Consider the following 25,054-nt stretch of genomic DNA (forward strand, 5'->3'; position numbering starts at 1 on the left):
AAGGAGTATTGTATGAACTTTTGTTTTGGTACTAGGTGTGAACCTAGGGTCCTTTACATGCTAAACACATGCTGAACAACGAGTCACACCTCCAGCTCTGAGTAAGTTTATATGTAGAAACACATGTATTACATATGTACATACATACTTCTTTTTCTTTCCTTACAGCGCTCTGTTTTCTACTACAGTGGACACTGATGAAATCCCAGCTAAAAGACCAAGATTAGGTACTACATTTTAAAAATTCATTTCTTATAGTAGGAAAACTATATGCGTGGCACAAAATTCAAAAGGTAAAAAGTGCAGACGATGAAAACTTTCTACTCTTCCCTACAGCATTGCCTAGAGGTGACTGCTTGTGTCTTCAGAGATTGTGTTGAGTGTGTGTGAAGTTCTTGATTGTTCTGTGAGAACAGCTAACTTTTCTTTGGAGAGAGAAACCAGTTCAAACTGACGTTCAGATTCATCTGGCTGAGTGATCTTCTCTACTGTGTCATCGCAAATCTCCTTTCTTGCATCTGATTAGTACATGAGAATAAAGGTAGATTAAAGAACAGCAGAGAGGCTGGAGAGATGGGTCAGTGGTTAAGAGCACTGGTTGCTCTTCCAGAGGTCCTGAGTTCAATTCCCAGCAACCACATGGTGACTCACAACCATCTATAATAGGATCTGATGCCCTCTTCTGTATTGCAGTTATTGCAGAGCATAAATAAATAAATAAATCTTTAAAAAAAAAAAAAAAAAGAACAGCACAGTAAAATACTATGGACAGTCCCTTTTCAACAATGATTTTGGTTAACTGTGGGACTTGTTGATATTTCATCCAATAAATACTTATTGAATATAGTTTTTGTTTTTGTTTGGTTTTTCAAGACAGTTTCTCCGTGTGGCCTTGGCTGTCCTAGAGTGTCTTTGTAGATAGACCAGGCTGGCTTTGAACTCACATCGATCCATCTGCCTCTGCTTCCCAAGTGCTGGGATAAAAGGTGTGTGCCACCACGGGAGTATGTTTTGATCTTACAAATAAACAAATACGTGGCCTGTCTACATTTGCTTTTTAACTTTCTAAGGGAAAAAAAAGGAGGGAGCTATTTTAAAAACTAAATATAAATATTAGCTTTACTTGAATGTAGAAAAGTACATAAAGCAACATGACCAAAACAAAACAATTGCTGGTACCCAGGCCTGATTAGCACAGGCTTGTGAGCTTAGCTACCGAGGAGATTGAGGCAGGTGGATCTCAAGTTCAAAGCCTGCTTAGACAATTTAATGAGCCCCTGTTAGAAAGTAAAACAAGAGTGGGAATGTAGCTCAGTGATTGTCTAATGTACTCAGAGCCCAAAGTTCAGTCCCCAGTACTGCAAAACAACAGAATTGTGATGGCGTTAGGAAAGGCCCCTGAGCTGACTGTGTATGGCAGTCATCTACTTCTGTGCTAAGGGTCACCCCACTGCACCATTCCTGTTGAATGTAGGGCGTGATGTCCTTAATGCAAACAACAGAAAGAAATGGACACTGGAGATGAAGCTGCCTAAGAGAATACCTTTGTGCTGTCCACATTGTGCTGACCAGTAGATCCGCCTTGGTGGTGACTGTGGAGTACTTGAAATGTGGTTAGTTTAATTCAGGGGATTCAAGGTATCATTTGTTTGTTTGTTCATTATGGGGAAGGGAAATGAGACAAGGTTTCTCTGTGTGACTTTGGCTATCCTGGAACTCACTGTGTAGACTAGGCTGGGTTTGAACTCACAAAGACCACCTACCTCTTTCTCCTAGGTGCTGGCATTAAAGGTGTGTCACCGTCGCCACCCAGCCGTTTTTGTTTGTTTAATACCGTGCTCTAGAGCCAGGCATGGTGGAGTATGCCTTTATTCCCAGCACTCAGAGGCAGAGGCAGGTGGATATCTGTGAGTCAAGGCCAGCCTGGTCTACAGAGTGAGTCAAGACAGCCAAGGCTAACAGAGAGATCCTGTCTCGAAAAACCAAACCAAACCAACCAAACAAACAAAAAACAGTGCTCTATCTGCATGTACACCTGCAGGCCAGAAGAGGACATCAGATCACATTATAGATGGTTGCTAGGAATTCAGCTCAGGACCTGTGGAAGAGCAGGTGGCACTCTTAATCACTGAGCCATCTCTCCAGCCCCCCAGCTGTTTTTAAAAAATTTTTAATTTAAGTTATTTATGTGGGGGGCAGGAGCCAAGTAGCCCAATCCTCAGTCCTTTTCTTCAGCCTCCCAAATTCTCCATGACTTTATATATGAGAGCCAAAATATAAGTTAGTCTCAGCGGGGCTCCCCTCTTGTTTTTTGTTTTCTGTTTTGGTTTTTTGAGACAGGGTTTCGCTGTGTAGCCTTGGTGTCCTGGACCCACACTGTAGACTAGACCAGCCTCAAACTCAGAGATCTGCCTTCCTCTGCCACCCAACTTCTGGGATCAAAGACCTGTGACTCACCCTCCTACTCCCTGCTAGTCTCAGCTTCTTTTAAAGATGAGACACAGGATTACCTTGCTTTAAAAAAGAGCTCACGAGATAATTTAACATAGTATTGGGACATACCCATTTTGCTTTTCAAAATTTATAGGAAAATAAAACATTCCAATACTTTAATGGCTACTGCTAGTTATCAAGAAGTACATCTTGTCTTCTTGGGCCTGTGGAGGAAACACCAATCATTAATGCTCTTTTCTGCTCACTTCAAAAGCACAGCAGAGTGGAAATGATCCTTCAACATTATTGAAGGGATAACCTGAAATTGTCTCTCAATTCCTAAAATAAAAAACAACTAATTTGCAAAATTCGTACTTTTCTTTTCTGAGACGGGGTCTCCATTCATAGCACAGGCTGTCCTCACGTTCACTGTGTTGCCCGGGCTAGTCTCCAACTTCGAATTCAGCTTTGAAGTTGGGATGTATGCTGGCTATTTTATGTCAACATGACTCAATCTAGAGTCACTGGAGAGGCAGGGCCCTCAACTGAGAGAGGGCCTCGTAAGTTTTGGCTGCAGGAAGCCTGTAGGACATTTTCTTAGTGATTGCTGTGGACCCATTGGACTGGTTGTTCTGAGTCTCTAACAAAGCAGGCTGAGCAAGCCACGGGGAACAAGCCAGTACCCTCCATGGCCTCTGCGTCACTTCCTGCCTCCAGGTCCCTGTCCTGTTTGAGCTCCTGTCCTGACTTCCTTTGAAGAACAGTGGTGATGGAGCATAAGCCAGATAAACCCTCTCCTCCCCAAGTTGCTTTGGTCATAGTGTTTTATCCCAGCAATAGTAAGCCTAATTAGGACAGGACAGGATGACAAGTGTGCTCTCATACTCAGCAAACAAGTAAATTGCTTCCAAGTTGGATTCTGCTTTACCTTACCTTTCCCCTTTCTGGAGAATATTTATTTCATATTGGATCTATATTGGAACTCCGTTGCTTAAAGCCACTATTTTAGGCTATTTTTCTTGGAAGCAGAAACTAGTTATTTACAGTATCTTTAATTAGTGAGTACAAGGGAAACTAGGCCACATAGCTGTGTAGGAAGTTAGAAGAAGGTAGCATTATAAAAGAAGTGGAGGAGCACTGAGACGTGCCCCCCACCCCCCCCCCCCCGTTCACTTTTGTTTTGTAATCTTCGGTACCAAGAAGAAGTAAGCTTGAGATTTCCAATACATCTGGTTCAGCAGAGGGATAGCCTTTGTTGGCCACAGATGCTCAGGGGCTGTGTGCTGCCTACTTCACTCAGTCAGGATTTGTCTGGGCTTTGTAGGAGGTTGTTTAAGGCAGTCATTCTTCAGCCTGGGAAGGAAGGTGAACTAGTAAGCAAGTCAGTGTCAGTGCTCTCTATAGGTTTCCATTCCTAGCAGTATGCTTGGGGCTCATTTATGCCCTTGTCACTTTGAGGTGCTCGAAATAGCCTTGCGTGTCTGCACGAGCAGGAAAGGTTCGTTTATGTGTTCTACAAAGCTTACTCCTCAAAAGCTGCTATTTTCAATCATTCCTTGGTGAATGTTTGTGGTTGACTGAAGTACTAATTTAATGTCTTTGTAGCAGCTCCAGTAGTTGTTTAAAACAAAACTCATATGCTAGAACTCCATTTATTCAGTTGGAAAAATTCTTGCTATCCGTGTGTGTGTGTGTGTGTGTGTGTGTGTGTGTGTGTGTGTGTGTGTGATACACATGCGTGAGTGGAGCTGTGCTGTGACGTGCCTGTGGAGGTCTGAGGACAACTTTGTGGAGTCACTTCTCTGCATCTTTACATGGGTTCTCGGTGTACACTCAGGCTGCCAGGCCTGCATAGCTTGACTCGCTAAGCTCTCGCTGGCCCAGAATCATTTTATAGATACACTTTTGTTTCAGTGTTCTAAGGTAGACTCTATTAAGAAGTAAGATAGGCTCTTTTCAAAATATAATTAATATTTTCTGAAAGTTTAGTGTTTTGTGTTTATAATTTGTTGATACTTTTTAGATTGCTTCATTCACCAAGTGAAGAACAGTCTCTACAATGCTGCCAGTTTATTCGGATTTCCATTTCAGCTGACCACAAAACCCATGGTGTCTTCTGCTTGTAATGGAACACGAAATGTGGCCCCTTCAAGAGAGGTCAGTGAGGCTGGGCTTTCATACTGGTCTCCTTTTTTCTTCTTCTTTTTCTTTCTTTCTTTCTTTTTTAAAGTTTGTTTGAGATAGGCTCTATTTACCTAACTTTAGCTATCCAGGAACTCACTATGCAGACCAGGCTGGCCTTGAACACACAGATTCACCTGCCTCTACATGCCAAGTGCTGGGATTACAGGCGTGCCTGGCATGGGTCTTATGTATCTTAAGCATGAACCTACTACTTAGTTATGTCTACAGCCGTACAACTGTGGTGTTTGTACTTAGTTTTTTTTTTTTTAATTCCATTTGATTTTATTTTATATGCATTGGTGTGAGGGTGTCAGAGCCATTGGAACTGGAATTACAGACAGTTGTGAACTGCCATGTGGGTGCTGGGAATTGAAACCGGGTCCTTTGGAAGAGCAGATAGTGCTCTTAACCACTGAGCCATCTCTTCAGCCCTGTACTTAGTTTTTAAAAATTAAATTTTAGTAAAATACAGACAAATCTTAAAAATATTCTCATAGTCTTTTGAGGATATAACATATAGATTGACTTATATCTAAAAATGATGATACATTTGATATGAAGGTCAAGAAATTAAAGGTTAAAATTTTAAATATTTTGAAAATATTTATAAAGAATATTAGGGGGCCAGCAAGATGGCTCAGTGAGAAAGGACAATTGCTGCTAAGCCTGATGGACTGAGTTCGGGTCCCCAGGACCCACATTGTAGAAAGAACTAATTCCTGCAAATTGTCCTCTGACTTCTACCAGTAGACCCCTCCTTCCCCCGCCCCCCTCAGAGTTATTGCAATAATTTTTTAAAGAGTTTTTGCTCATTTAGCTTGGTGAGACACTCTTGTAATCCTAGACCTCAGAAGGCTGCTGCAGGAGACTCAAAGTTAGAAGACCTTGGAAATTCAGGACCATTTGCGACAGCCTAGTGAGACTCTGTTGGAAGGACCCTGCTGTTTGAGGTTGTAGTCCTCCCTGTCCAGATACCCACTCTGAGCTCTCTGAGCTCCCCAGCAGGGCACCTGGCCCTCTGCCTGACTTCATCTGGAGAGTGTCTTTAGACATAGATGCTCCTAACCACACTTGACATATGGCTTTGACATAGTTCCTGCTAGCTCTCACCTCCCTGCGCCCATAGGAAAATTAGGTACTGTGTTCCTGTTCATATGATAGGACCATGGTGCCAAATGCTAAAAAGCATCCGAAAAGTTCCTGACTTCAACCAATGATGTGCACCTGTCCTGGAAGCCCCCTACTCATTTCCCAGGAGCTGTCGCCTTTGTTCTCCATGATTGAAGTTGAAGCCGCTCCCTGAAGTGGTTCCTGGAGTGTGTGGTCTTTGTTGTGCATACTGCCTTCCGAGGCCTTCAAGCCCTGCATTTGTCTTCTGCTCCCCTGGCCTTGGTGGGCTGGAGGCCATCAACCCCTCAGAGAAGAGGAGAGCAACAAGACTCTTGCTTTAAAACACAAAGAAGGAAACTCCAGGTGTAGTGGCTAACACCTGTAATCCATAGAAGGGTGAGGCTGAGAATCAAAACTTGAGACTAGCCTGGCTGCAAAGTAAAGTCTGGGCCAGCCTGGCTTACAGAGTCAAACTGTCTTAAAAACAAAAGAACAGGGCTGCAGAGATGGTTCAGGGGTTAAGGGCACTGACGGCTCCTCTAGAGGCCCTGAGTGCAATTCCCAGCCACCATATGGTGGCTCACAACCATCTGTAATGTGTTCTGACGTCCTCTTCTGGCCTGCAGGTGTACATACATGCAGGCAGAGCACTGTATACATAATAATGAATAAATAAATATTTAACCAAACAAACAAAGAGTGGAGTGTGAGGCCAGCCTGATCCAAAATAAATTCATCCAAAAAGAAAGAAAGAAAAACAATTAAAAAAGAGTGGTGGTAGCGGAGCGCCTTTAATCCCAGCAGAGGCAGAGCAGGCAGATCTCTGAGGTTGAGGCTAGCCTGCTGAGTGAGATCCAGAACCGCCAAGACTACACAGAGAAACCCTGTCCCAAAAAATGAAAAGAAAAAAAGAAATTAATTTCTTACTTAGTTATTTGTGGGAAATCTAATTATCTTTTTAACATTGTTCTGTCAACTTTTAAATCTCAGTGGTGTTATTTCTGTGTGCTAGCTTGAAAATAGTCATGAAAGGCTGGGCATAGTGGCGCACACCTTTAATCCCAGCACTCGGGAGGCAGAAGCAGGTGGATCGTTGTGAGTTCAGGCCAGCCTGGTCTACAAAGCGAATCCAGGACAGCCAAGGCTAACACAGAGAAACCCTGTCTCAAAAAACCAAAAAAGAAAAAAGAAAAGCCATGAATAGAGTGAGCTTTTATAGTGGAAATGGTTTGAAATTACAAATTTGAGTGCTACAGAAGTGACTGTTTTATTTCAGGTATTTGCGAGCTCCTCATCTTGTGAACTGACAGGTTCTGGGTCCTGCAACAGCATGCTGAAACTGGGTGAGGTCCTCAAATATTCTCTCTTACCTGTACTTGTAGCTGTGTCTCCTAAGCTTTAAGAATATGAAAGGAAGCCGTACATAGTGGCGCACACCTTTAATCCCAGCAGTCAGGAGGCAGAGGCAGGCAGATTGCTGTGAGTTCGAGGCCAGCTTGGTCTACAAAGCGAGTCCAGGACAGCCAAGGCTACACAGAAAAACCCTGTGTGTGTGTGGGGGGGGGGGGGACACCAACAACTAACAAACAACAACAACAAAAAAGAACATGAAAGGAAAGCGCCAGTTTGGATTAGGATGAGAAAAAGGCATAATCACTTTGCCATCCATAAAGCATGTGTACATTTTATCTCAAATTCCTGGGACTAGAAATGTCTTCGTTTTAGAGTTTCTCAGATTTTTGGGATATTTCCATGGACCCTAGCAGTTGAGCATCTCTGAGCTACATTCTGAAACTGGAAACCTCAGTATCAACACTCAGATTTCTACATGCAGCATGCTGAGGCTGGAGCTCTCCTGTACAATTCTTGTCTGAGTTGACTGCTGTATTTCCTGTTTCCATTAGCATTCTTCTTAATGTGGCTTCAGATCAAGGCTCATTGATTACAAAATAGGGAAAGGCTGGAGAGCGCTAGGTGGTTAAGAGTGTGTACTGCTTTGCAGAGTCCTGTGTGTGGATCAGGCAGCTCACAACTGCCTGTGACTGCAGCTCCATAGGATGTGATACCCTCTTCTGGACTGCATGGGCACTGCATCTGCACATACCCACACCCAGATACGTATATACATATGCACATGGATAAAAGTAATAAAAACAAACCTTAAAACAATATTCCTGTCAGTTTGCTGTGTGCCAGGCACTGAGTCTAAATGTTCAGGAGTGACAGAAGACCTTGTCCTTGCTCCCAGAGTTCGTCATCCTTCTGTTGAGCAACTCAAGTTCCTAATTCCTGCAGGTGTATGGACTTCCCTATTGCCATGAAACCCTAAAGCAGAATTGTAATTGTATGTGCTACATGAAATGTTCCTGTGGGGAAAGCTCAGAAGAAGCCAGGGTTCTGGGAAGTGGTTTTAGTGTCTGCCATGTAGGTAGACTTGTAGTTTGAAAGAAAAAGGAGGAAGCTAGTGAAAGTCAGGGTTAGAGAAGTTGACGTTCAGACGTCAAAAAATGATGCTTTACAGCTAAGATTCCTCAACCTTTCCCAATAAGGTGCCTCTTGTAGCCCCGAAGTGCAAAGATGAGTAAACATGCACCCTGTGTGTTAGTCAGTTCTTGGCATTGCAGTGAAAATAACTGAGAGGGCAAACTGGGGAGAAAGGTTGGTTTGAGCTCATGGCTTCAGAGAGCTTGCGCTGTGGTTTCTTGGGAGGAATCTCAGCAGGGCTTGTTGCGGCAGAGCAGAGAGCTGTTTACTTCTTTGCAGACTCAGAAGGGACGGCAAGGGAGAATTTTGTTGGTTTTCTCTCTTCCCTCCTCTTACTTAGTCCAAGACCTCAGTGCACACTCAGGGTGGTCTTTGTCCCTCATTTAGTCTTCTGTGGAAACCTCACAGATACCCAGACCTAGCTCACCAGTCTTGTTAATCAAGTCAGCAATGAACATTGATCATCACAATGCTACACCACACCAAACCAATACCCAGACATGTCCATTTAAGCCATAACACTCTGACTGAAAATTAATTCCTTAGGACTTGAAAAATGGTGATAGTTTTTTTCTGAAGTCTTTTTAAGTGTATGTAAATTGAATTTGACTTACACATACTTTTTAAATATCGGTTACTTAATTCCTATTGTGGGTTTGTGGTAGTGAAAATTGAACTTGGGGTCTCATACGTGTTAGGCAGTACCATAGCACTGCGTTCCTATCCATGCCATTGCTTTCCTCTAATTTTTTTGTAACGTTCATGCTGGATTACTATGCTTTTGAAAAGATATTTAGCTCTACCATGTAAATAAATGTTCTGTCTTAATGCATGGGGTTCACAGTGGTATTTTTTTCCTTTCATTACAAATATGTTCTTAAAGGTAATAAGTCTCCTAATGGAATAAGTGACTATCCAAAGATCAGAGTGACAGTGACCCGAGATCAGCCACGTAGAGTCCTGCCTTCCTTTGGGTAAGTGTTAAGCTCTGCTTTTCTCAGTGAAACTCACTGTTGCTGGGCGTTTTCATGTTCTGCAGGCTCTGAGGGTATTAGCTGAACATCATGTTAGACCTGACTGTTTCTATTCCAACTGTATTTCATGTCCATGGTATGATTTGGCTCTGAAAGCCATTTTAAGATCTCCTCCCCCCCCCTCCCCCCCAGACAGGGTTTCTCTGTGTAGCCTTGGCTGTCCTGGACTCACTTTGTAGAGCAGGCTGGCCTCGAACTCATAGCGATCCGCCTGCCTCTGCCTCCCGAGTGCTGGGATTATAGGCAAGTGCCACCATGCCTGGCCCTCTTGATTTTTTTTTTTTTCTTAATATTTAGTAAGTGTGTGTGTGTGTGTGTGTGTGTAAGTTCAAGGACAGTTCATAAGAGTTGGTTCTGTCTTTGCATCATATGGGCTCCAGGCATCAAATTGTAGTCATCAGCATGGCAATAAGCTCCTGTACCCCCTGAGCCATCTTGTCAGTTGTCTTCTTTGTTATTGTCACCATCTAGAATTCCTATTGCTTGGGTATCTAACTTCATAGACTCTTCTTTTGTCTTGTTCCTTTTAAAACCATGTTTGTCAGTTCTGTTGAAGATCTTTAATGCCAGCACTGGGAGCCAGGACAGGCAGGTCTGAGTTCAATTCGAGCCGCATCTACTTAGTGAGTTCCAAGACACCCAGGGTTACTACGTAAAGAGAACCTGCCTCAAACAACAAAAACAAACACAACAAAACCCCACGTAAAAGTTTGACTTTTATTGTTATTTGTAGGGCTTTTTTATTTGTTTGTTAGTAGTTTTGTTTTGTGATATGTTTTGTTTTAGCTAGGTTCTCAACCACATAGTCCACTCAGGCTGTCCTGAACTCACTATGTAAGCCAAATGGGCTTTGAGCGCCCAAGTTTCTGTTTTAGCCTCTTGATTTTTTTCTTAAAACTCTCTCATGGCTTTTAAATTTTCACTCTGCATGAATTTTTTTCTCTATCTTGTTTCAGTTACAAATGTAAAGCACCTTTTCTTATGTCAATAGCTGTTTATTATTTTTAAATTTCTTTGACCTTGCTTTTTCTGTTCCCCTGAGCCTTAGTGCTTTCCTTGAGCCTGCCCACTGCCTTGGTTTAATAGACTTATCTTTCTTTCTTTCCTTTTTTTTTTTAAATAGAAGATTTATTTATTATTTATACAGTATTCTGCCTGCATGAAGAGGCCACCAGATCTCATTATAGATGGTTATGAACCACCATGTGGTTGCTGGGAATTGAACTTGTAACCTTTGGGAGAACAGCCAGTTCTCTTAACCTCTGAGCCATCTCTCCAGCCCTAGACTTATCTTTTTTTCTTTTTTTTTAAAAACCTATTTATTACATATACAGTGTTCTGTCTGCATGTACACCTGCACGCCAGAAGGCACCAGTTCTCATTATAGATGGTTGTGAGCCACCATGTGATTACTGGGAATTGAACTCAGGACCTCTGGAAGAGCAGGTGGTGCTCTTAACCACTGAGCCATTTCTCCAGCCCCGCCCTAGACTTATCTTTCAAGTTACATTCTGTATTAAAAATTCTGGGCCTGGAAAGATAGTTAAATCAATAAAGTGCTTGCTGTATAGACTAAATTTGGATTCTTAGCACTCATGTAAAAGCATTCCGACAGCTGCACACATCTGTAACCCCAGGTGCTAGCAGTAGGAGAACTAGGCAAATGCCCGAATTCTTAGTCCAGCCAGTCTAGCTTAATTGACGAGCTTCCAGATTCAGTAAGACCCTGCTTCAAAAAATCAGGTGGAGAGGGGCTAGTAGGCGCCATGTTGGCCTTTCCCTTTCACATGTTACAAGTATATACGTACAAATGTGAACACATACACAAACCTGGAGATCTGTGGCTAACTACTTACATTTAAACTGAAAGCTGGGTGCTGGAGAGTTGAATCAGAGGTTGAGAGCACTTGTTGCCCTTGTAGAGGCCCCAGCCATGTTCAGTTCCCAACACTTGGATGTTAGCTTTCAACCATCTGTTCTAGGGTTCTGATAGTCTCTTCTGGCCTCCACAGGAACTGCATGCACGCAGTGCTCAGCTATGCATGAACAAATCACTTAAGCATAAAACAATAAATATTTATGCAGAGGAGGCCAATGTCAAATTCAAGGACAACCTGCTTTACAAAGCCAGTTCCAGCCCAGCCAGGGCTGTATAGGGAAACCCTGTCTCAAAAGGAAAAGGAGAGGTGGGGCATTTGGGTGAAAGATAGATTGTAGAGCTAGAAGAGGTGTCAGATGAAAGCTGACCAGTGGCGCGTGGCAGCAAAGGCAGTGTGTAATAATGTTGTTGTTCATTCAGATGCTAATTTTCTACCCCACTATCTGGTTTCAATTTGCACATGGTATTGTAATATTTATTCTAAGTATTTCCTATCTCAAGTTTGTATAAACATGCCCCCTGTTTGTTCTCTGTTCTGCTAATAAAACACCAACCAGCCAGTGCGGAGCAATAAAGAGGGTGGGACATTCGGATCCAGTAAGGGGAGGAGAGAGTGGAAGTAGGACATTGAGTCACTGGAAGAGGACCAAGAAGCATCAGGAGAAATGAACCAGAGGCAGAGCTGATTAAAAATGCAAGTATAGTGGAGCACAGTGGTTAACGCCTTTACTCCCAGCACTCAGGAGGCAGAAGCAGGTAGATCTCTGTGAGTTCGAGGCCAGCCTGGTCTACAAAGTGTGTCTAAGACATCCATGGCTACACAGGGAAACCCTGTCTCAAAAGAAAAAGAAAAGTGCAAGTATAATGGCAAATTTGGCTGGGAGGGAGCTAGCCTAACTTGGAGATTTAGGTTGGGGAAATTATTGCTCAGTATTATGCTCCAGGCTAATTTAGTAAATCGTAGTCTCCATGTGTCCTTACTTGAGTAAATAGCTGGCTAAAGATAAACTGCTGCTGTACTAGGTTTATGATTTCTATCACATTAATAATCAATGCTTCTACGGAAATCTGGGTAGCTAGGACTATAGGCATGCTGCAGTATCCCAGCATAGAATCTGCTAGTAGTTAGCTAATGTTTCAGTGTTCCTAGTGAGTAAAGAAAAAGTATACTATTTGTGAAAGAGATAAGTGCAGTTGGGGACCTAAATCTGGGGCTGGAGTTGGAAACGTGGCTATGAGGAGGAAGGCTTTCACTTGACAGCTCTAGTGGCCGGAACAAACATTCCATGGTGGAATGCTGGGCTAACTTTACAAATGATGATTGTTTAGAAATTAATGGTCTTACACTAGAGCAGCAGAGTAATTGGATGACGCAGAAGATTAAATCCCAATTCGATGATACGGTTTTTGTTTTTTCTTTTATTCTCCAGTTTTACATTGAAATCGGAAGGCTATAATAGAAGACCAAGTGGCCGTCGCCATAGCAAAAACAATCCAGAGAGTTCCTTAGCATGGAAACCTCAGGAACAGGGTGTAACAGAGATGATTTCTGAAGAAGGAGGCAAGGGTGTGAGGCGTCCCCATTGCACTGTGGAGGAGGTAAGCTCTTAGCCTGATCATCTCTTTTTCAAATGTATTTATTTATTTACTTTACATCCTGGTCATAGCCCCATCCCTCCTCACCTCCCAGTCTCACCCCCCTCCATCTACCCTTCCCCCTCCTCTATTCCTCAGAAAAGGGGAGCCCCACTTCCAGTCCACTCCAGCTCATCAAATGGCTCAGGACTGAACATGTCCTCTTACCCTGTGACCTGGTGAGGCAGCTCCACCAGGAGGAAGTGATCAAAAAGCTGGCAAGAGTTCATGTGAGGGAAAGCCCCACCTTACTAGAGGACCCACATGAAGCCTGAGCTGCCCATCAGCTACATCTGTGTACAGGGTCTAGGTCCAGTCCATGCAAGGTGATGCTTGAATCTCAGCAAGCTGCTCCTGTTGGTCTTCTTGTGGAGCTCCTGTCTCCTCTAGGTCCATCTCTCCACCCTCACCCCACAGCACTCCTACGCGTCGCCCAATGTTTTTAGCATGGTTTTTGTTGGTTTTGTTTGTTTGGTTTGGTTTGGTTTGGTTTTCAAGACAGGGTTTCCTCTGTGTAGCCTTGGCTGTCCTGGACTCACTTGGTAGACCAGGCTGGCCTGCCTCTTCCTCCAGAGTGCTGGGATCACAGGCATGCACCACGCCCAGCTCCTCTGGAGGTTTCAAGAAGAGAAAGTTTGAGTGTTTTAGGAGCTCGGTGATGGGTCTGAGCAGGGTAGACTCTACGTCAGTTGATAGTCAGGGTTAGTGAGCCTGTGCTCGTTAATTGAGAATAGCAATATAGAGCACACAGGGAGGGCCTCAGGCCCAGACTTCAGCTCTGAGTAAACCCATCACTGACCAAGATAGCCCATGTGTTTAGGGAGAAGATGCTGGCTTCAGTTTTGGACATTGTTTAAAGTGCCCATGAAACACACAAGAAAACACTCTTCTGTAGACTCTTGGATATAGGTGATCCAAATTTTGAGAAGAAGGCAGAATTACAGACATGTTTTGAATTTCCTGTGTATTGATGTAATTTAATTCAATGTACTTCATAAGATTATTAAGGGGAAGAATATAGTCTGAGAAGAGATGAGGGCATTTGTGGCATGCAGAAGATAGAGTTATTGGCAGTGAGACTGACCAAGGAGAAGAGTTTATTGGCCAGGAGGAGCCAAGTGAGGTCAGCTGGGTGAGATGCTGAAGACTGACATACAACATAAAGGCTGGAACAGCACATGGCAGTGCAGCTGCATGACCATGGCAGGTGTGGGGGAGAACAGTTCCAATCAGGAAGCTGCAAATTCTGTTACCAAATGGATTGTTTCAGTTGCCATTTTCCTTTCTTTCTTTCTTTCTTTCTTTCCTTCTTTTTGGTTTTTCGAGACGGGGTCTCTCTGTAGCCCTGGCTGTCCTGGATTCGCTTTGTAGACCAGGCTGGCCTTGAACTCACAGCATCCGCCTGCCTCTGCCTCCCAAGTGCTAGGATTAAAGGCGTGCACCACCATGCCCAGCTCAGTTGCCATTTTCTTATCAACTCAGTTTTGTTCAACATAGTTCTGTGAGAGATGCAAATGCTTCCAAGACCTAGCACTGTGGTTCTCACTTTTCTAATCCTGCGACCCTTTAAATCAGTCCCTCCTGCTGTGGTAACTCCCAGCCATACAGTTTTCATTGCTACTTCATAACTATAATTTTGCTATTTTCTGGTGGTCTTGTGGGAATCCTGTTGAGAACCACTGGTCTAGCAGATAATGCAAACAAGTGAAATAAGGTGGGAGGCAAATGGCCCATGTAAGGGGAATAGCTCCACTTTGTTGACTCATTTTCCCCCCTAGGGGTCAGGGTTTGGCACTTAAAAAAAATTAATAAAATTGGTATTTAATTAAAGCAACTTTAAGAACAGTGTGCCCCAAATAAAGTACATCTGTGGGCTGTGTTTCACTGGACAGTGTCTGGTGAGACCTGAGTTGAAATTTCATGTGCTACTACTCACTACACGGACTTTTTTATTCAGGGTGTCCAGAGGGATGAAAGAGAAAAGTATAGAAAGTTATTGGAGCGACTTAAAGAAAGTGGGAATGGAAACACCCTCCCTCCAGTAGCTTCACATCACAGGTAAGTGGGCTGGTGAAAAAATGCTTTGCTAGCACTTTTCCTTAGCATTGTATCTGTGTTTGTCTTATTTATAGAGAGAGGTATTGGTGCAAAGAGAACCGGCTGTGTAGTTTATGTGACACTGTAGTGTAGTGCCTTCCAAATGGAATTTCCTCGTAGCTTTAGAGTTCTTTGCCCACATGAAGTTTTCTTTCTTTCTTTCCCTCCCTCTCTTCCTCCTTCCCTCCTTCCTTCCTTCCGGCTGTCCTGGAACTCTTCAGTAGACCAGGCTGTCCTTGGACTCACAGAGATCCACCTGCCTCTGCCTACTGGGATTAAAGGCATGCTCCACCACCTGCCTGGTTTTGTTGTTATTGTTTTTGTTTTTGTTTCATGACAGGATCTCAACTATCTAGCACAGGCTGCCTGAATTCTTTAATTCTCCTGCCTCAGCTTCCCTTTGCTGGGATTATATTCATTTGATGCCACATCCAACTCATGTGAACTCTTTTTTTTTTTTAAATGTCCATTGATGTTTTGCCTACATGTATGTCTGTATGAGGGTGTCAGATCTTGGAGTTACAGACAGTTGTGAGCTGCCATGTGGGTGCTGGGAATTGAACCCCAGTCCTTTAGAAGAGCAATCAGTGCTCTTAACTGCTGAGCCATCTCTCCAGCACCCTTATATGAACTCTTACTCATAGAAAAAGGGACTCATGCAGGGTGTGTTGGTACACACCTCCCAGCACTCGGGAGGCAGAGGCAGGTGGATCTCTGTGAATTTGTGGCAAGCCTGATCTACAAAGTGAGTCCTGGACACCCAAGGCTACCCAGAGAAACCCTACCCCCCCCCCCAAAAAAGAACTTTGCTTATGACATTGCTTGTTAATTAAATACATATAAATGAGAGTAGAGAACAAAGTCATGTTTAGTCCTACATTTACTTATCTGGAAGAGTGAGGCAGGAATGTAAGTTCAGAACTTGAGTTCATCTGGTAATTCTAACAAGTGATTGCAAATACACAGGGTCCCATAAAGTATGGAACTATCAAGTGAGTCACAGGATTGTCTAGCTTAACTGAATGCAGAAAGAACAGATTGTTACTTGGGAATGATAACTTTAGTTATTACATATTGTAGGGTTTTGTTGTTTCTCTCCACTTGTTGTAGATCTGAATATTAATACTTTCTCTACTCTAAGGTCTTCCCTTTTGTACCTGATCTGATCTTCCTTACTTTTGTCTTTCTAAGTTCTCAAAGAAGTCAAGTGGACACATTAAAGACCAAAGGCTGGGTGGAGGAGCAGAATCATGGAGTCAGGACAACCCATTTTGTTCCAAAACAGTGTGAGTTCCACATATAGCTCTATTATAACTGTTGACTGAATTACTTTAGCTTATAGAATGAACTGCTATCAGTTTGTGCTCAAGATTATATTTAAGAAAGAAAATTACAGGTATTTTAGGTGCTTGTGTGTGAGGCAGCCAGTGGCTTTGGAGTTCACATTTGTGTTAATGCAAACAAATGTCCTGAAACTTTGAGTCTGTCCGTTGAACTTCCAACCTGTGATTGGTTAGTAAAGGATCCTTTCTTTCCATCCCCACAGACAGAGTTGTTGAAACAAGGGGACCTCTCTGTTCGATGAGAAGTGAAAAGAGGTACATGGCTCATTTAATTCTAAGACTTCGTTTAGAGTAAGTTTTCTCACTTTACAAATTACACTTATTTGTAATGAGGAACCATGAGTCTCTCAGGCTGGTAGCTGTTCAGCACTTAGGAGCAGGTGTGAGCATAAGGTTACTGTGTAATTCAAATGCTGATTTCTGTATCCCACAGCTGATTGCAAGCCTTGTTCTCAGAATCTCCTGTCTCAATGTTGTATAAACTCTGTTCCCCAATTGTCCCCCTGTATGACAATAAAGCAGCTTACAGCCAATCGCTGAGCAGGAAAGAGAATAGGGCTGGACTTCCTGTCAGGTAGGGGAGGAGGAGTGAGAATAGGAAGTAGGGATTCGGCCAGGAGATTCAGCCAGAGGAAGAGGTCCAGAGGGGGATCATCAGGAAGGAGCGGGAGCAGGAAAGCTACAAAGTGTGAGTATCTCTGAGATGTAAGGTGGGAGGAAACCAGGTTAGCTTAGAATAGAGTAATAACTGCTATGATGTTGTGAAGCTTATTATTAAACAATGATAAGTCTCGTTATTTGTTTGATGGCGGGGTTAAGAGAGAAACAGAGAAACAAACAGTTTTATTACAACTGTAATAAGTAGGCAAGCAATTCTTCAGTCAGACACTTCCAAGCTGTCCCTCATCTCTTAGGCATTGGGGCTTGGGGAAATAGGTGCCTGTATGGGTTGGGTGCCATCTTCAGTGGCCACTGTCTCTAGTGTAGGAACAGTGGATGTGGTTCTGCTTTCCTTAGGATTTTGGATGGTTGTTACTTATAGCAGACTTGTTCAGGGTCCAAATCTGGTCTGTTTTTATCAAGTAAACCACAGAGGTCAAGAAGTTGTGAATGAAGCTACAAAGCTTGGACTATTTATTCTTGGGTCCTTCTCAAAAAGATTTGTTGGCCATTGATTTAGAGAACTATATAAACTCAAAGCTATTTTAGGGAAACTTGAATGTTTATTATTATAGATGATGTGCCAGGATAGGTTTCATAAAGGCATAGACTTCATCTTTAGAGAACCTACAATGGAGTAGAAATTGTATGTCATTTACCACATTTAGTCAGTAAGTGTTGTTCGCATGATGTACTTCAAAAGAGTAGAAAGAATCGGCTATCTTAATAGCTACACAGACATTGTGTAGGAAAGTTTTTAAAGTCCGTTGACATTTATAACTTTTTAAAACGGTTTATTGGACTTAACATCTCAGGTAAATTAAGTAGATGGTACCGACTGTTGCTGTGAGCACAGTTCCTACAGAAGCAACTTCACAGAGGAAGGATTTCTTTTGACTCAGTTTGAGAGGTTTAGGCCAGTGAGATAGGGCAAGCATGACAGAGTTAATGTAGGTGAGGAAGCAGAGAAAGGGAATGCTGGCCTGTAACCAGCCTGCCTCCTCCCAGCTTCCAGTCTTAGGAATGGGGTCTCTTGTATTCCCAGGCCTTGCCCTCAGTCAGTCTCTTCCTGACAGGCCCTTGTAGGCACAGCTCATCTACTAGCTACTAGGTGGTTCTAAGTGCAGTCATGATGCCCACCCCAAGCTCACCACTTGTCAACATGCCATCTAGACACGTAAACCATAGCATTCTGACCCTGTTCCCTGTAAGCTGAGGGGTCTCTTGTAATTCAGCATGGATTCAGTCCAGCTTGAAAGATCTCCTTGATTTTTAATAATTTCACTGTTCAAAAGTCAACCTGAATCAGGCACAGTGGTGCATACTCCAATCAATCACAGGTCTGGGGAGGTAGAGGCAGGTGGTTCCCTGGGATTCAATGGGCAACTAAAACTAAACTACTTGGCAAATGCTGGGCCAATGAACAAGATCTTATTTCAAAAACCAAAGTGAACATCTCATGTAAAATGACAGTCATGCTTATCCTTTGGCCTTCACACACCTGTGCAGTTTGACAGATGTGGCCAAAGATTTTTTTCTGAGAGCCCCTATAAAGGCAACACAGAAGTTATGTGTTATCAGTTTACAGTGACACTGAGTGAAGATTCCTACTCTGAAAGGGAAGATTGTAGGCGTCCCAAGGATAGATGGGACTAACACAAACAAACCACTGGAGCAGGCAGCAAACCCTGCAGCACCGTATTCAGCTTCTGGGGCTCCTGGTTGTATTATCTGGTCCCCAGGAGTAGTCCTGCCCCTCCAGTTTTGTCTACAGTATGTGTATCCTGTCTCTTCCTTCACTCTGTGCCTGCAGCTTTCATCCACAGACACCACACAGTCCTATGTCTCCATTTACAGCTTCATGCAATGGCCTCTCGTGGTTTCCTTACAGGGAGCTAACCTTGACATTCATTGCCTGGCTCTACTGCTTTCTGGAACGTGGGCACAAGTCTCTGCAACTCCATACCTCTCTTTTACATGCCTAGTCTGCTACTTTGTTGTGTGGTCTGACCCCATCTACTACAACTATGATGGCCACTGTGCTTTTGTGACTGAACCTGGGAAAATACTTTCAGAAGCAGTTATTGGTTCTGGCAACATTTTAGTTTAGGCATTCTTATTCCACATGAACTTGCATTTTCACTAGAGCTAGGTCCTGGGCTGGTTAGTTTTAACTATAACTTGGTACAACCTGCAGATTGACCTGCAGATATGTCTGTGGGGGTTGGCTTGATTTGTAATTAATGCCAAGACCATTGTGGGTGGCACCATTCCCTAGGCACAGACCCTCAACAGAATAAGGGAGGAAAATGTTAATTGACAAGTAAGCAGGGGAGTGTCTATTCTCTCTCCACATTGACGGGATGTGATGTGCTGGAGTTCCTGCCTTGACTGCCCTAAGAAGATGGACAGTGCCCTGGGATCGTAAGCTGAGAAACGCTTTCCATCTCACGCCCCTCTGTCAGCGTTTGTCATAGTAACAGAGAAGATCTATAACAGTACCTTTGGCCTGAGGGCCTTTTCTATCCCAGGCAGAAGGCCACATTTCTCTTTTGTTGCACTCATTTCTGAACAATCAACAGCTGTTTTCTCCACGCCTTCCTTGTCAGTAATATTTTTTAAATCTCTCATGTGTCTTACCTTGCCCAACAGAACATTTCTCATAACATTAATTTCTCCCATTGCAAACCTAAGGGCAGTGAATAGTAGCCATGCCACAATCAGGATGTTATCTCTCTGAAATTTCCTGTGTCAAACAACTTAGCCCGTTACTTTTGAATTCAACCTCAAGTCGTAAGACATAGATTGGTAAAAGGTAAATTCTTTGCTAGAATACTAAGTGAGTGGCCCCTAGGCTTGCTCCTAATAGATGCCTCATAATCTAGGGCTTCGCGTATGCTTTACTCGTGTCAGGTCTTTGAAGCACTCCAGAATTCAGTAGCAATCTAGGACTTTTCCAAAGGCCCGAGACCCACTAGGTTTACCCAGGTGCTCCTGATGCCAGTTTTCTGTATTGATTACTTTTCTAATGGCTGTGACCAAATGCCTGATGAGCAACACCTTAAGGGAAGAGAGCTTATATGGTTTATGGTTTTAGAGTGTGGTTCATGATGGTGCTGAAAGCATGATGGATTTCAGAGTACAAAGCAGACACTTCCATTACTCATATTTTTATGGACTTAGAAACAGAGACATGCATCCTTGTACTCATTTCTCTCTTTCCCCTTTTCATTCTACCTGGGATGGTGCTGTCCACATCCAGTGAAAGTCTTGTTCAGTTACAGCCTCTCTGGAACTACCCACAGAAGTACACCAGTGCTGTTGCTCATCAGTGCCCAGGTGCTCTCGATTCCTTCAGGTTAAAAAGCAGAACTGACTCATCACTTGCCAACCAGTAGGTGATTTTAAGCCTGACATTCGACAACTGCCCCTGTACTCTACCCCACCTTCAAAAAGTTTGTGTTTGTAATTGATAGTTCAAAATGCAGTTACATCCATCTCTAAGGTCCTCCATAGTCTTAACAGTTTCACCATTCAAAAATTCCTCAGAGGGGCTGGAGAGATGACGTCGTGGTTTTTAAAAGATTAGTTTTTTTTTTAAAGATTTGTTTATTATTTATACAGTATTCTGCCCACATGTGTGCCTGTCCACCACAAGAAGATACCTGATCTCATTACAGGTGGTTGTAAACCACCATGTGGTTGCTGGGAATTGAACTCGGGACCTTCAGGAAGAGCAGACAGTGCTCTTAACCTCTGAGCCATCTCTCCAGCCCAAGATTAATTTTTTTTTAAAGTTATTTATTATGTATACAGAGCTCTGCCTGCATGTACACCTGCAGGCCAGAACAGGGCATCAGATCTCATTGTAGATGGTTGTGAGCCACCATGTCGTTGCTGGGAATTGAACTCAGGACCTCTGGAAGAGCAGGCAGTGAGTGCTCTTAACCACTGAGCCATCTCTCCAGCCCATAAAAGATTAATTTGATGTGGTGTGTATGTAAGTGTAACACTTGTGTGCCTGATGTTCATAGAGGCCAGAAAGGGCTACAGACCCCCTAGCCTAGGACTAGAGTTACAGAAGGTCATGGGCCGCTACACGGATGCTGGAGACTTTGCAACAGTGGCTAGTGCTCTTCAGAAAGACTTCAGAGACTTCAGACATCGCTTAGCTGTGAGCCCCTATGGAGATGCAAACAACGCTCTTCTATTTATACTGTGGCACAGAGTAAACAGTCCCTCCCCAAAGCAAGACTGCATATAGCTCAGCTGAGAAAACATCAGATCCCAGAAGTCCATGTCCAAAATCTTAAGATGTGTGCAGGCAGGTTGTGAGTTTGGCCAGACCTTCCCTTTGGCCTTGCCATCTGAGGCTACATGGCACTCATGAGTTTATGCATTACATTTGGCTTTCCTCTAACATGCCTGAGTCTGCATTGACACTTAAGCTTTACTCTTCCCCTAGTCTCCAGGTGACTGCCTCCATGACCCCATAACTCCTACATTTTATACACCTGCAGAAACAGTGCCACACGGACAGTACGCAGGTCTCCTACCAGCTTGAACACAGCTGCCGAGGCCTCCGAGTGTTTAGGCAGATGACTATAGGCAGCTTTCTGTAAGGAAGGTACCTTTATTCTTAAGGCCATCTTTAACATGCGTTAACAGGCCTAGCAAGAGGGCTTAAGCACTTGCCACCAGGTCTTACGACCTGAGTTTGATCCCCAAACTCACAGGGTAGACAAAACCAACCTCCTGAGCTGCCCTCTGATTTACACTTGTGTATCTACACAGAACATTAGCTGCCCCCTCAAATAAATAAGTGCAAGATTACAACAAACCCTCTTACGAAAACATCCAGCCGTTTCTTGCTTTAAAGGCTGGGGAGAGTTTCTTATTCAAGGGAAGAGCACATGAGTGCTTTTTGGGGGCAGGAATGACAGGGTGAGCCTTAGCAGTACTGATCTCTTTTAATGATTGCATCGTCCGTGCCCGCTGCTTTCAGTATGGCATTTTCAAGTCCTTTTGCTCTGCATTTACTTTCAAGTTTTCCTAAAAGCTTTCAGCAGTAGCCATGCCACATCCTGACTACTACCCTGCCTCTAGAGTTCCTTCGTCACTTTAATTAGTTTGTTACTGCTTCCTCACCTTTTCTTTAAGGGAATGAGCAAGGGGCGTGTGTGTGTGTGGGTGTGTGTTTGCGTGCGCACACACACACAAAGGTCAAAAGTAGAGACATTAGATGTCTTCCTCAGCCATTTTCAGTTTCCTGCTTGTTTGTTTGTTGGAGTCTGGTTTCTCACTATGCCTGGGGTTGCTCTGGATAACCTGACTAGCCAGCAAATCTCATCCTCTGTGTCCACCTCCCTAGAGCTGGGATTACAAGCATGTGCTGTTGCCCCAGCTTTTACATGGGTCCTGGGCTCAAACTTAGTACTTTTGTACCAACTCATCCACTGCCTCAGCCCCCTTTTCCAGTCTCTTGTGACAGAGTCTTACTATGTAAGTGAACCTGTTTTCAAACTCAGAATCCTCCTGCCTCTGCCCCCTAAGCTGACGTTACAGGCATGCACCCCCTCTTCCTGTACTCTGTCTTCTTTAAAATCACCCTCAAATAAGGCTTCAGGTTGCCCTGTCGGGACCCAGTGAGTCCGGTGTAGTCTGGCCTTCTCAGCGCCTGTCAGGATCTCTGCTTACAGCATTCTAGAGCATCTCTCTCTACCCTCTGTCTCCATTTCTCCCATATTCCAGCATTGTGAGAGCCACAGAGAGGTTTAGTCAGAGCAGGAAGGCCACTTACTTCTCTGGCGCCAGTCTTTTATGTTAGTTTCCTTCCGTTGGCTGTAAATGTCTGACACAAACAACTTAAGGGCAGAAAGGTTTCTTTTAACTCACAGTTTTAGAGAGGCCAGTCCTTCATGCTGAGGAAAGCATTAGAATGGCACAGGACAGTGAGACAGGACAGTGCCAGCACTCTCATGGCCACTCTGTTTAGAGATTAATAAATTCTAATCTTAAAATTACAAAAATTTTTGAGACAGGGTCTCATTTAGCCTAGGAGAGCCTCAACTTACCGTGTAGCCTTGAGCAACTGACCTTCCTGCCCCAACTTCCCTGGGTTCTGGGATTACAGGTGTGCACTGCTATCCCCAGTTTTATGAATCTTCTGGAACTAATATATACCGTGTTAAACAGTAGAACACTGTAAATCTGTAATGGTTTCCTCTTCAGGTATTCAAAGGGAAAAGCTGACACAGAGAAGGTGGTGGGACTCCGACTTGAAAAGGAAGGTGTAAGTAGAAATCCCTTGGCAAATTTTATATCTGTTTTGTCACTGGACCTGACATTTGGATGTCCATGGGAAACATGGAAGATGCTGTGTGTTTATTCTGTGCTTTGCTTTTTTGTTTTGTTTTTCAAGATAGGGTTTCTTTGTGTAGGCCTGGCTGTACTAGAACTAGCTCTGTAGACCAGGCTGGCCTCAAACTCATAGAGATCCACCTCCCAAGTACAGGGATTAAAGGTATATGCCACCATCCCCCCACCCCTACTCTTACCCCCACCCCCCAGGTTACTTTCAATGTAAGTATTAGAATCGGTGTTTCAGCCATCTCTATAGACATGCTCAGGTTTTTGTTTTGGGTGTTTTTTTTTTTTAAGGTTTTATTTATTTATTTTATGTATATGATGAGTGCTCTATCTGCTTGTACACCTGCATACCAGAAGAGAGCATCAGATCCCAGTGTACATGTTGTGAACCACCATATGGTTGCTGGGAGTTAAACTCAGGACCTCTGGAAGAGCGGACAATGCTCTTAACTGCTAAGCCATCTCTCCAGTTCCTATACTCAGGTTTAGTAACAAAGTATTTTAGTATGTAGCAAAAGTCTCAGCCACCCCTCTCCAGCCTCATTGTGTAGCCTTGGCTGCCTTACTATATAGACCAGACTGGCCTCAAACTTGTAGAGATCCACCTGCCTCTGCCTCCTGATGAATTAATTGGCCATCTGCTGGGATTACAGGTTGCACCACCACACCCCACACAGAAATACATTTTTAAATTAAATACATGTTACTCACGTTTTAGTTACATAGAATTACAAAAGTGATAAACTGTAAAACATTTCCTTCCCTAATGCTCTGTTTCAGTCTGGCTCTGGACTGACTCTTTTGTGTTTCATTATCGTTTATCACACATTCAGTCAAAACAAAGTCTGCTCATAATCTTAGCGCTAGGGAGGACAGAGTCTACACAATAAAGTGAGAGCTGGTCTGTCTATAAGATGGAGAAGGAGCAGATGGAGCTACCTGGCAGTCAGCAAGAGTGGAGACTGCTCACTGGTGTCCTGAGACACCTGGAGCTCTTCTCCAAAGTGCTATTTCTAAATACATTTTCTAGCTTTTTGTAAGGTGTCCACTTTGTATATGCAGGGCAAGTGCTCTACCACTGAGCTACATTCCTAGTCTCCAGTCCTCAGGTTTTGTGGGGTTTTCATCATGTCTGCATGATCTAATATAGGCATGTTGTACATTTTATAATATGCACATGAGATGGAGGACTAGACTGTACTTCAATAGTAGTGTTCATGTAGCATGGTAAAGGTCTTAGGATCCAACCCCAACACAGAGAAAGGAACAGGTAAATAAAAGCAGCTTTAACTAACACAGGATGACTTTGAATAAGGACAGAAAGAGATTTCTCTGTATGATGCTCTGTGGGCCGTACCTCAATTCCTTTCTAAACTTACAGACATGTTCAACTTAACTACATGTTAGAATGGGTTAGGAAATGAAAATGCTTTCCTTCCTCCTCCTGGAGGAATGCTGAGTGTTTGGGTTTGTAAGCCATAGGCCCTGTGGGCCTTTACCCAGCCCCAGTGCATTAAAGCTTATCAACAATCTAACTCAGAAGCTTATCTCACCTGCCAGGGCAGGCAGACAAGTCTGCTTTACCATCAGGAGAGCTGCTAATTCTTGTATTCACTGTCACTTTCTCTTTTCACATTAATGCCAGAGTCTTACATTTATTTTTTAATTCTTTAAACCCTATTATAAGATGGATCATATGACAAAGCTGGCCAGACCTACAGTCTGTGCATCTCTGTGAGCTGTGCAGGGAGAAGCCACTGGGAACGGAAGGTGGGAAGCTTCTTGTTGGCTTTTACACTATCAAGTATACTTGTGTGCACTTACTC

The 25,054-nt window shown here is 43.5% G+C and overlaps 1 protein-coding gene across 8 annotated transcripts in view; it reads left to right on the forward strand.

The window, feature by feature from the left end:
* Senp2 (SUMO specific peptidase 2) overlaps window positions 1-25,054 on the forward strand; it is a 79,623-nt gene that overhangs the window by 37,643 nt on the left and 16,926 nt on the right. For 5 of the 8 annotated variants that reach the window (XM_051150745.1, XM_051150747.1, XM_051150752.1 and 2 more), the window contains 8 exons: window positions 4,457-4,590; window positions 7,004-7,070; window positions 9,095-9,185; window positions 12,555-12,723; window positions 14,717-14,817; window positions 16,048-16,142; window positions 16,403-16,490; window positions 23,091-23,151. In XM_051150745.1, the coding sequence (XP_051006702.1) occupies window positions 4,457-4,590; window positions 7,004-7,070; window positions 9,095-9,185; window positions 12,555-12,723; window positions 14,717-14,817; window positions 16,048-16,142; window positions 16,403-16,490; window positions 23,091-23,151 (806 nt within the window). Of the gene's footprint in view, window positions 1-168; window positions 228-4,456; window positions 4,591-7,003; window positions 7,071-9,094; window positions 9,186-12,554; window positions 12,724-14,716; window positions 14,818-16,047; window positions 16,143-16,402; window positions 16,491-23,090; window positions 23,152-25,054 lie in introns of all 8 variants that reach the window. The other 3 variants (XM_051150749.1, XM_051150748.1, XM_051150750.1) reach the window with 2 other exon arrangements.

Source organism: Acomys russatus, chromosome 8, assembly GCF_903995435.1.
Source record: "Acomys russatus chromosome 8, mAcoRus1.1, whole genome shotgun sequence".
In the NCBI taxonomy this organism is placed as follows: Eukaryota; Metazoa; Chordata; class Mammalia; order Rodentia; family Muridae; genus Acomys; species Acomys russatus.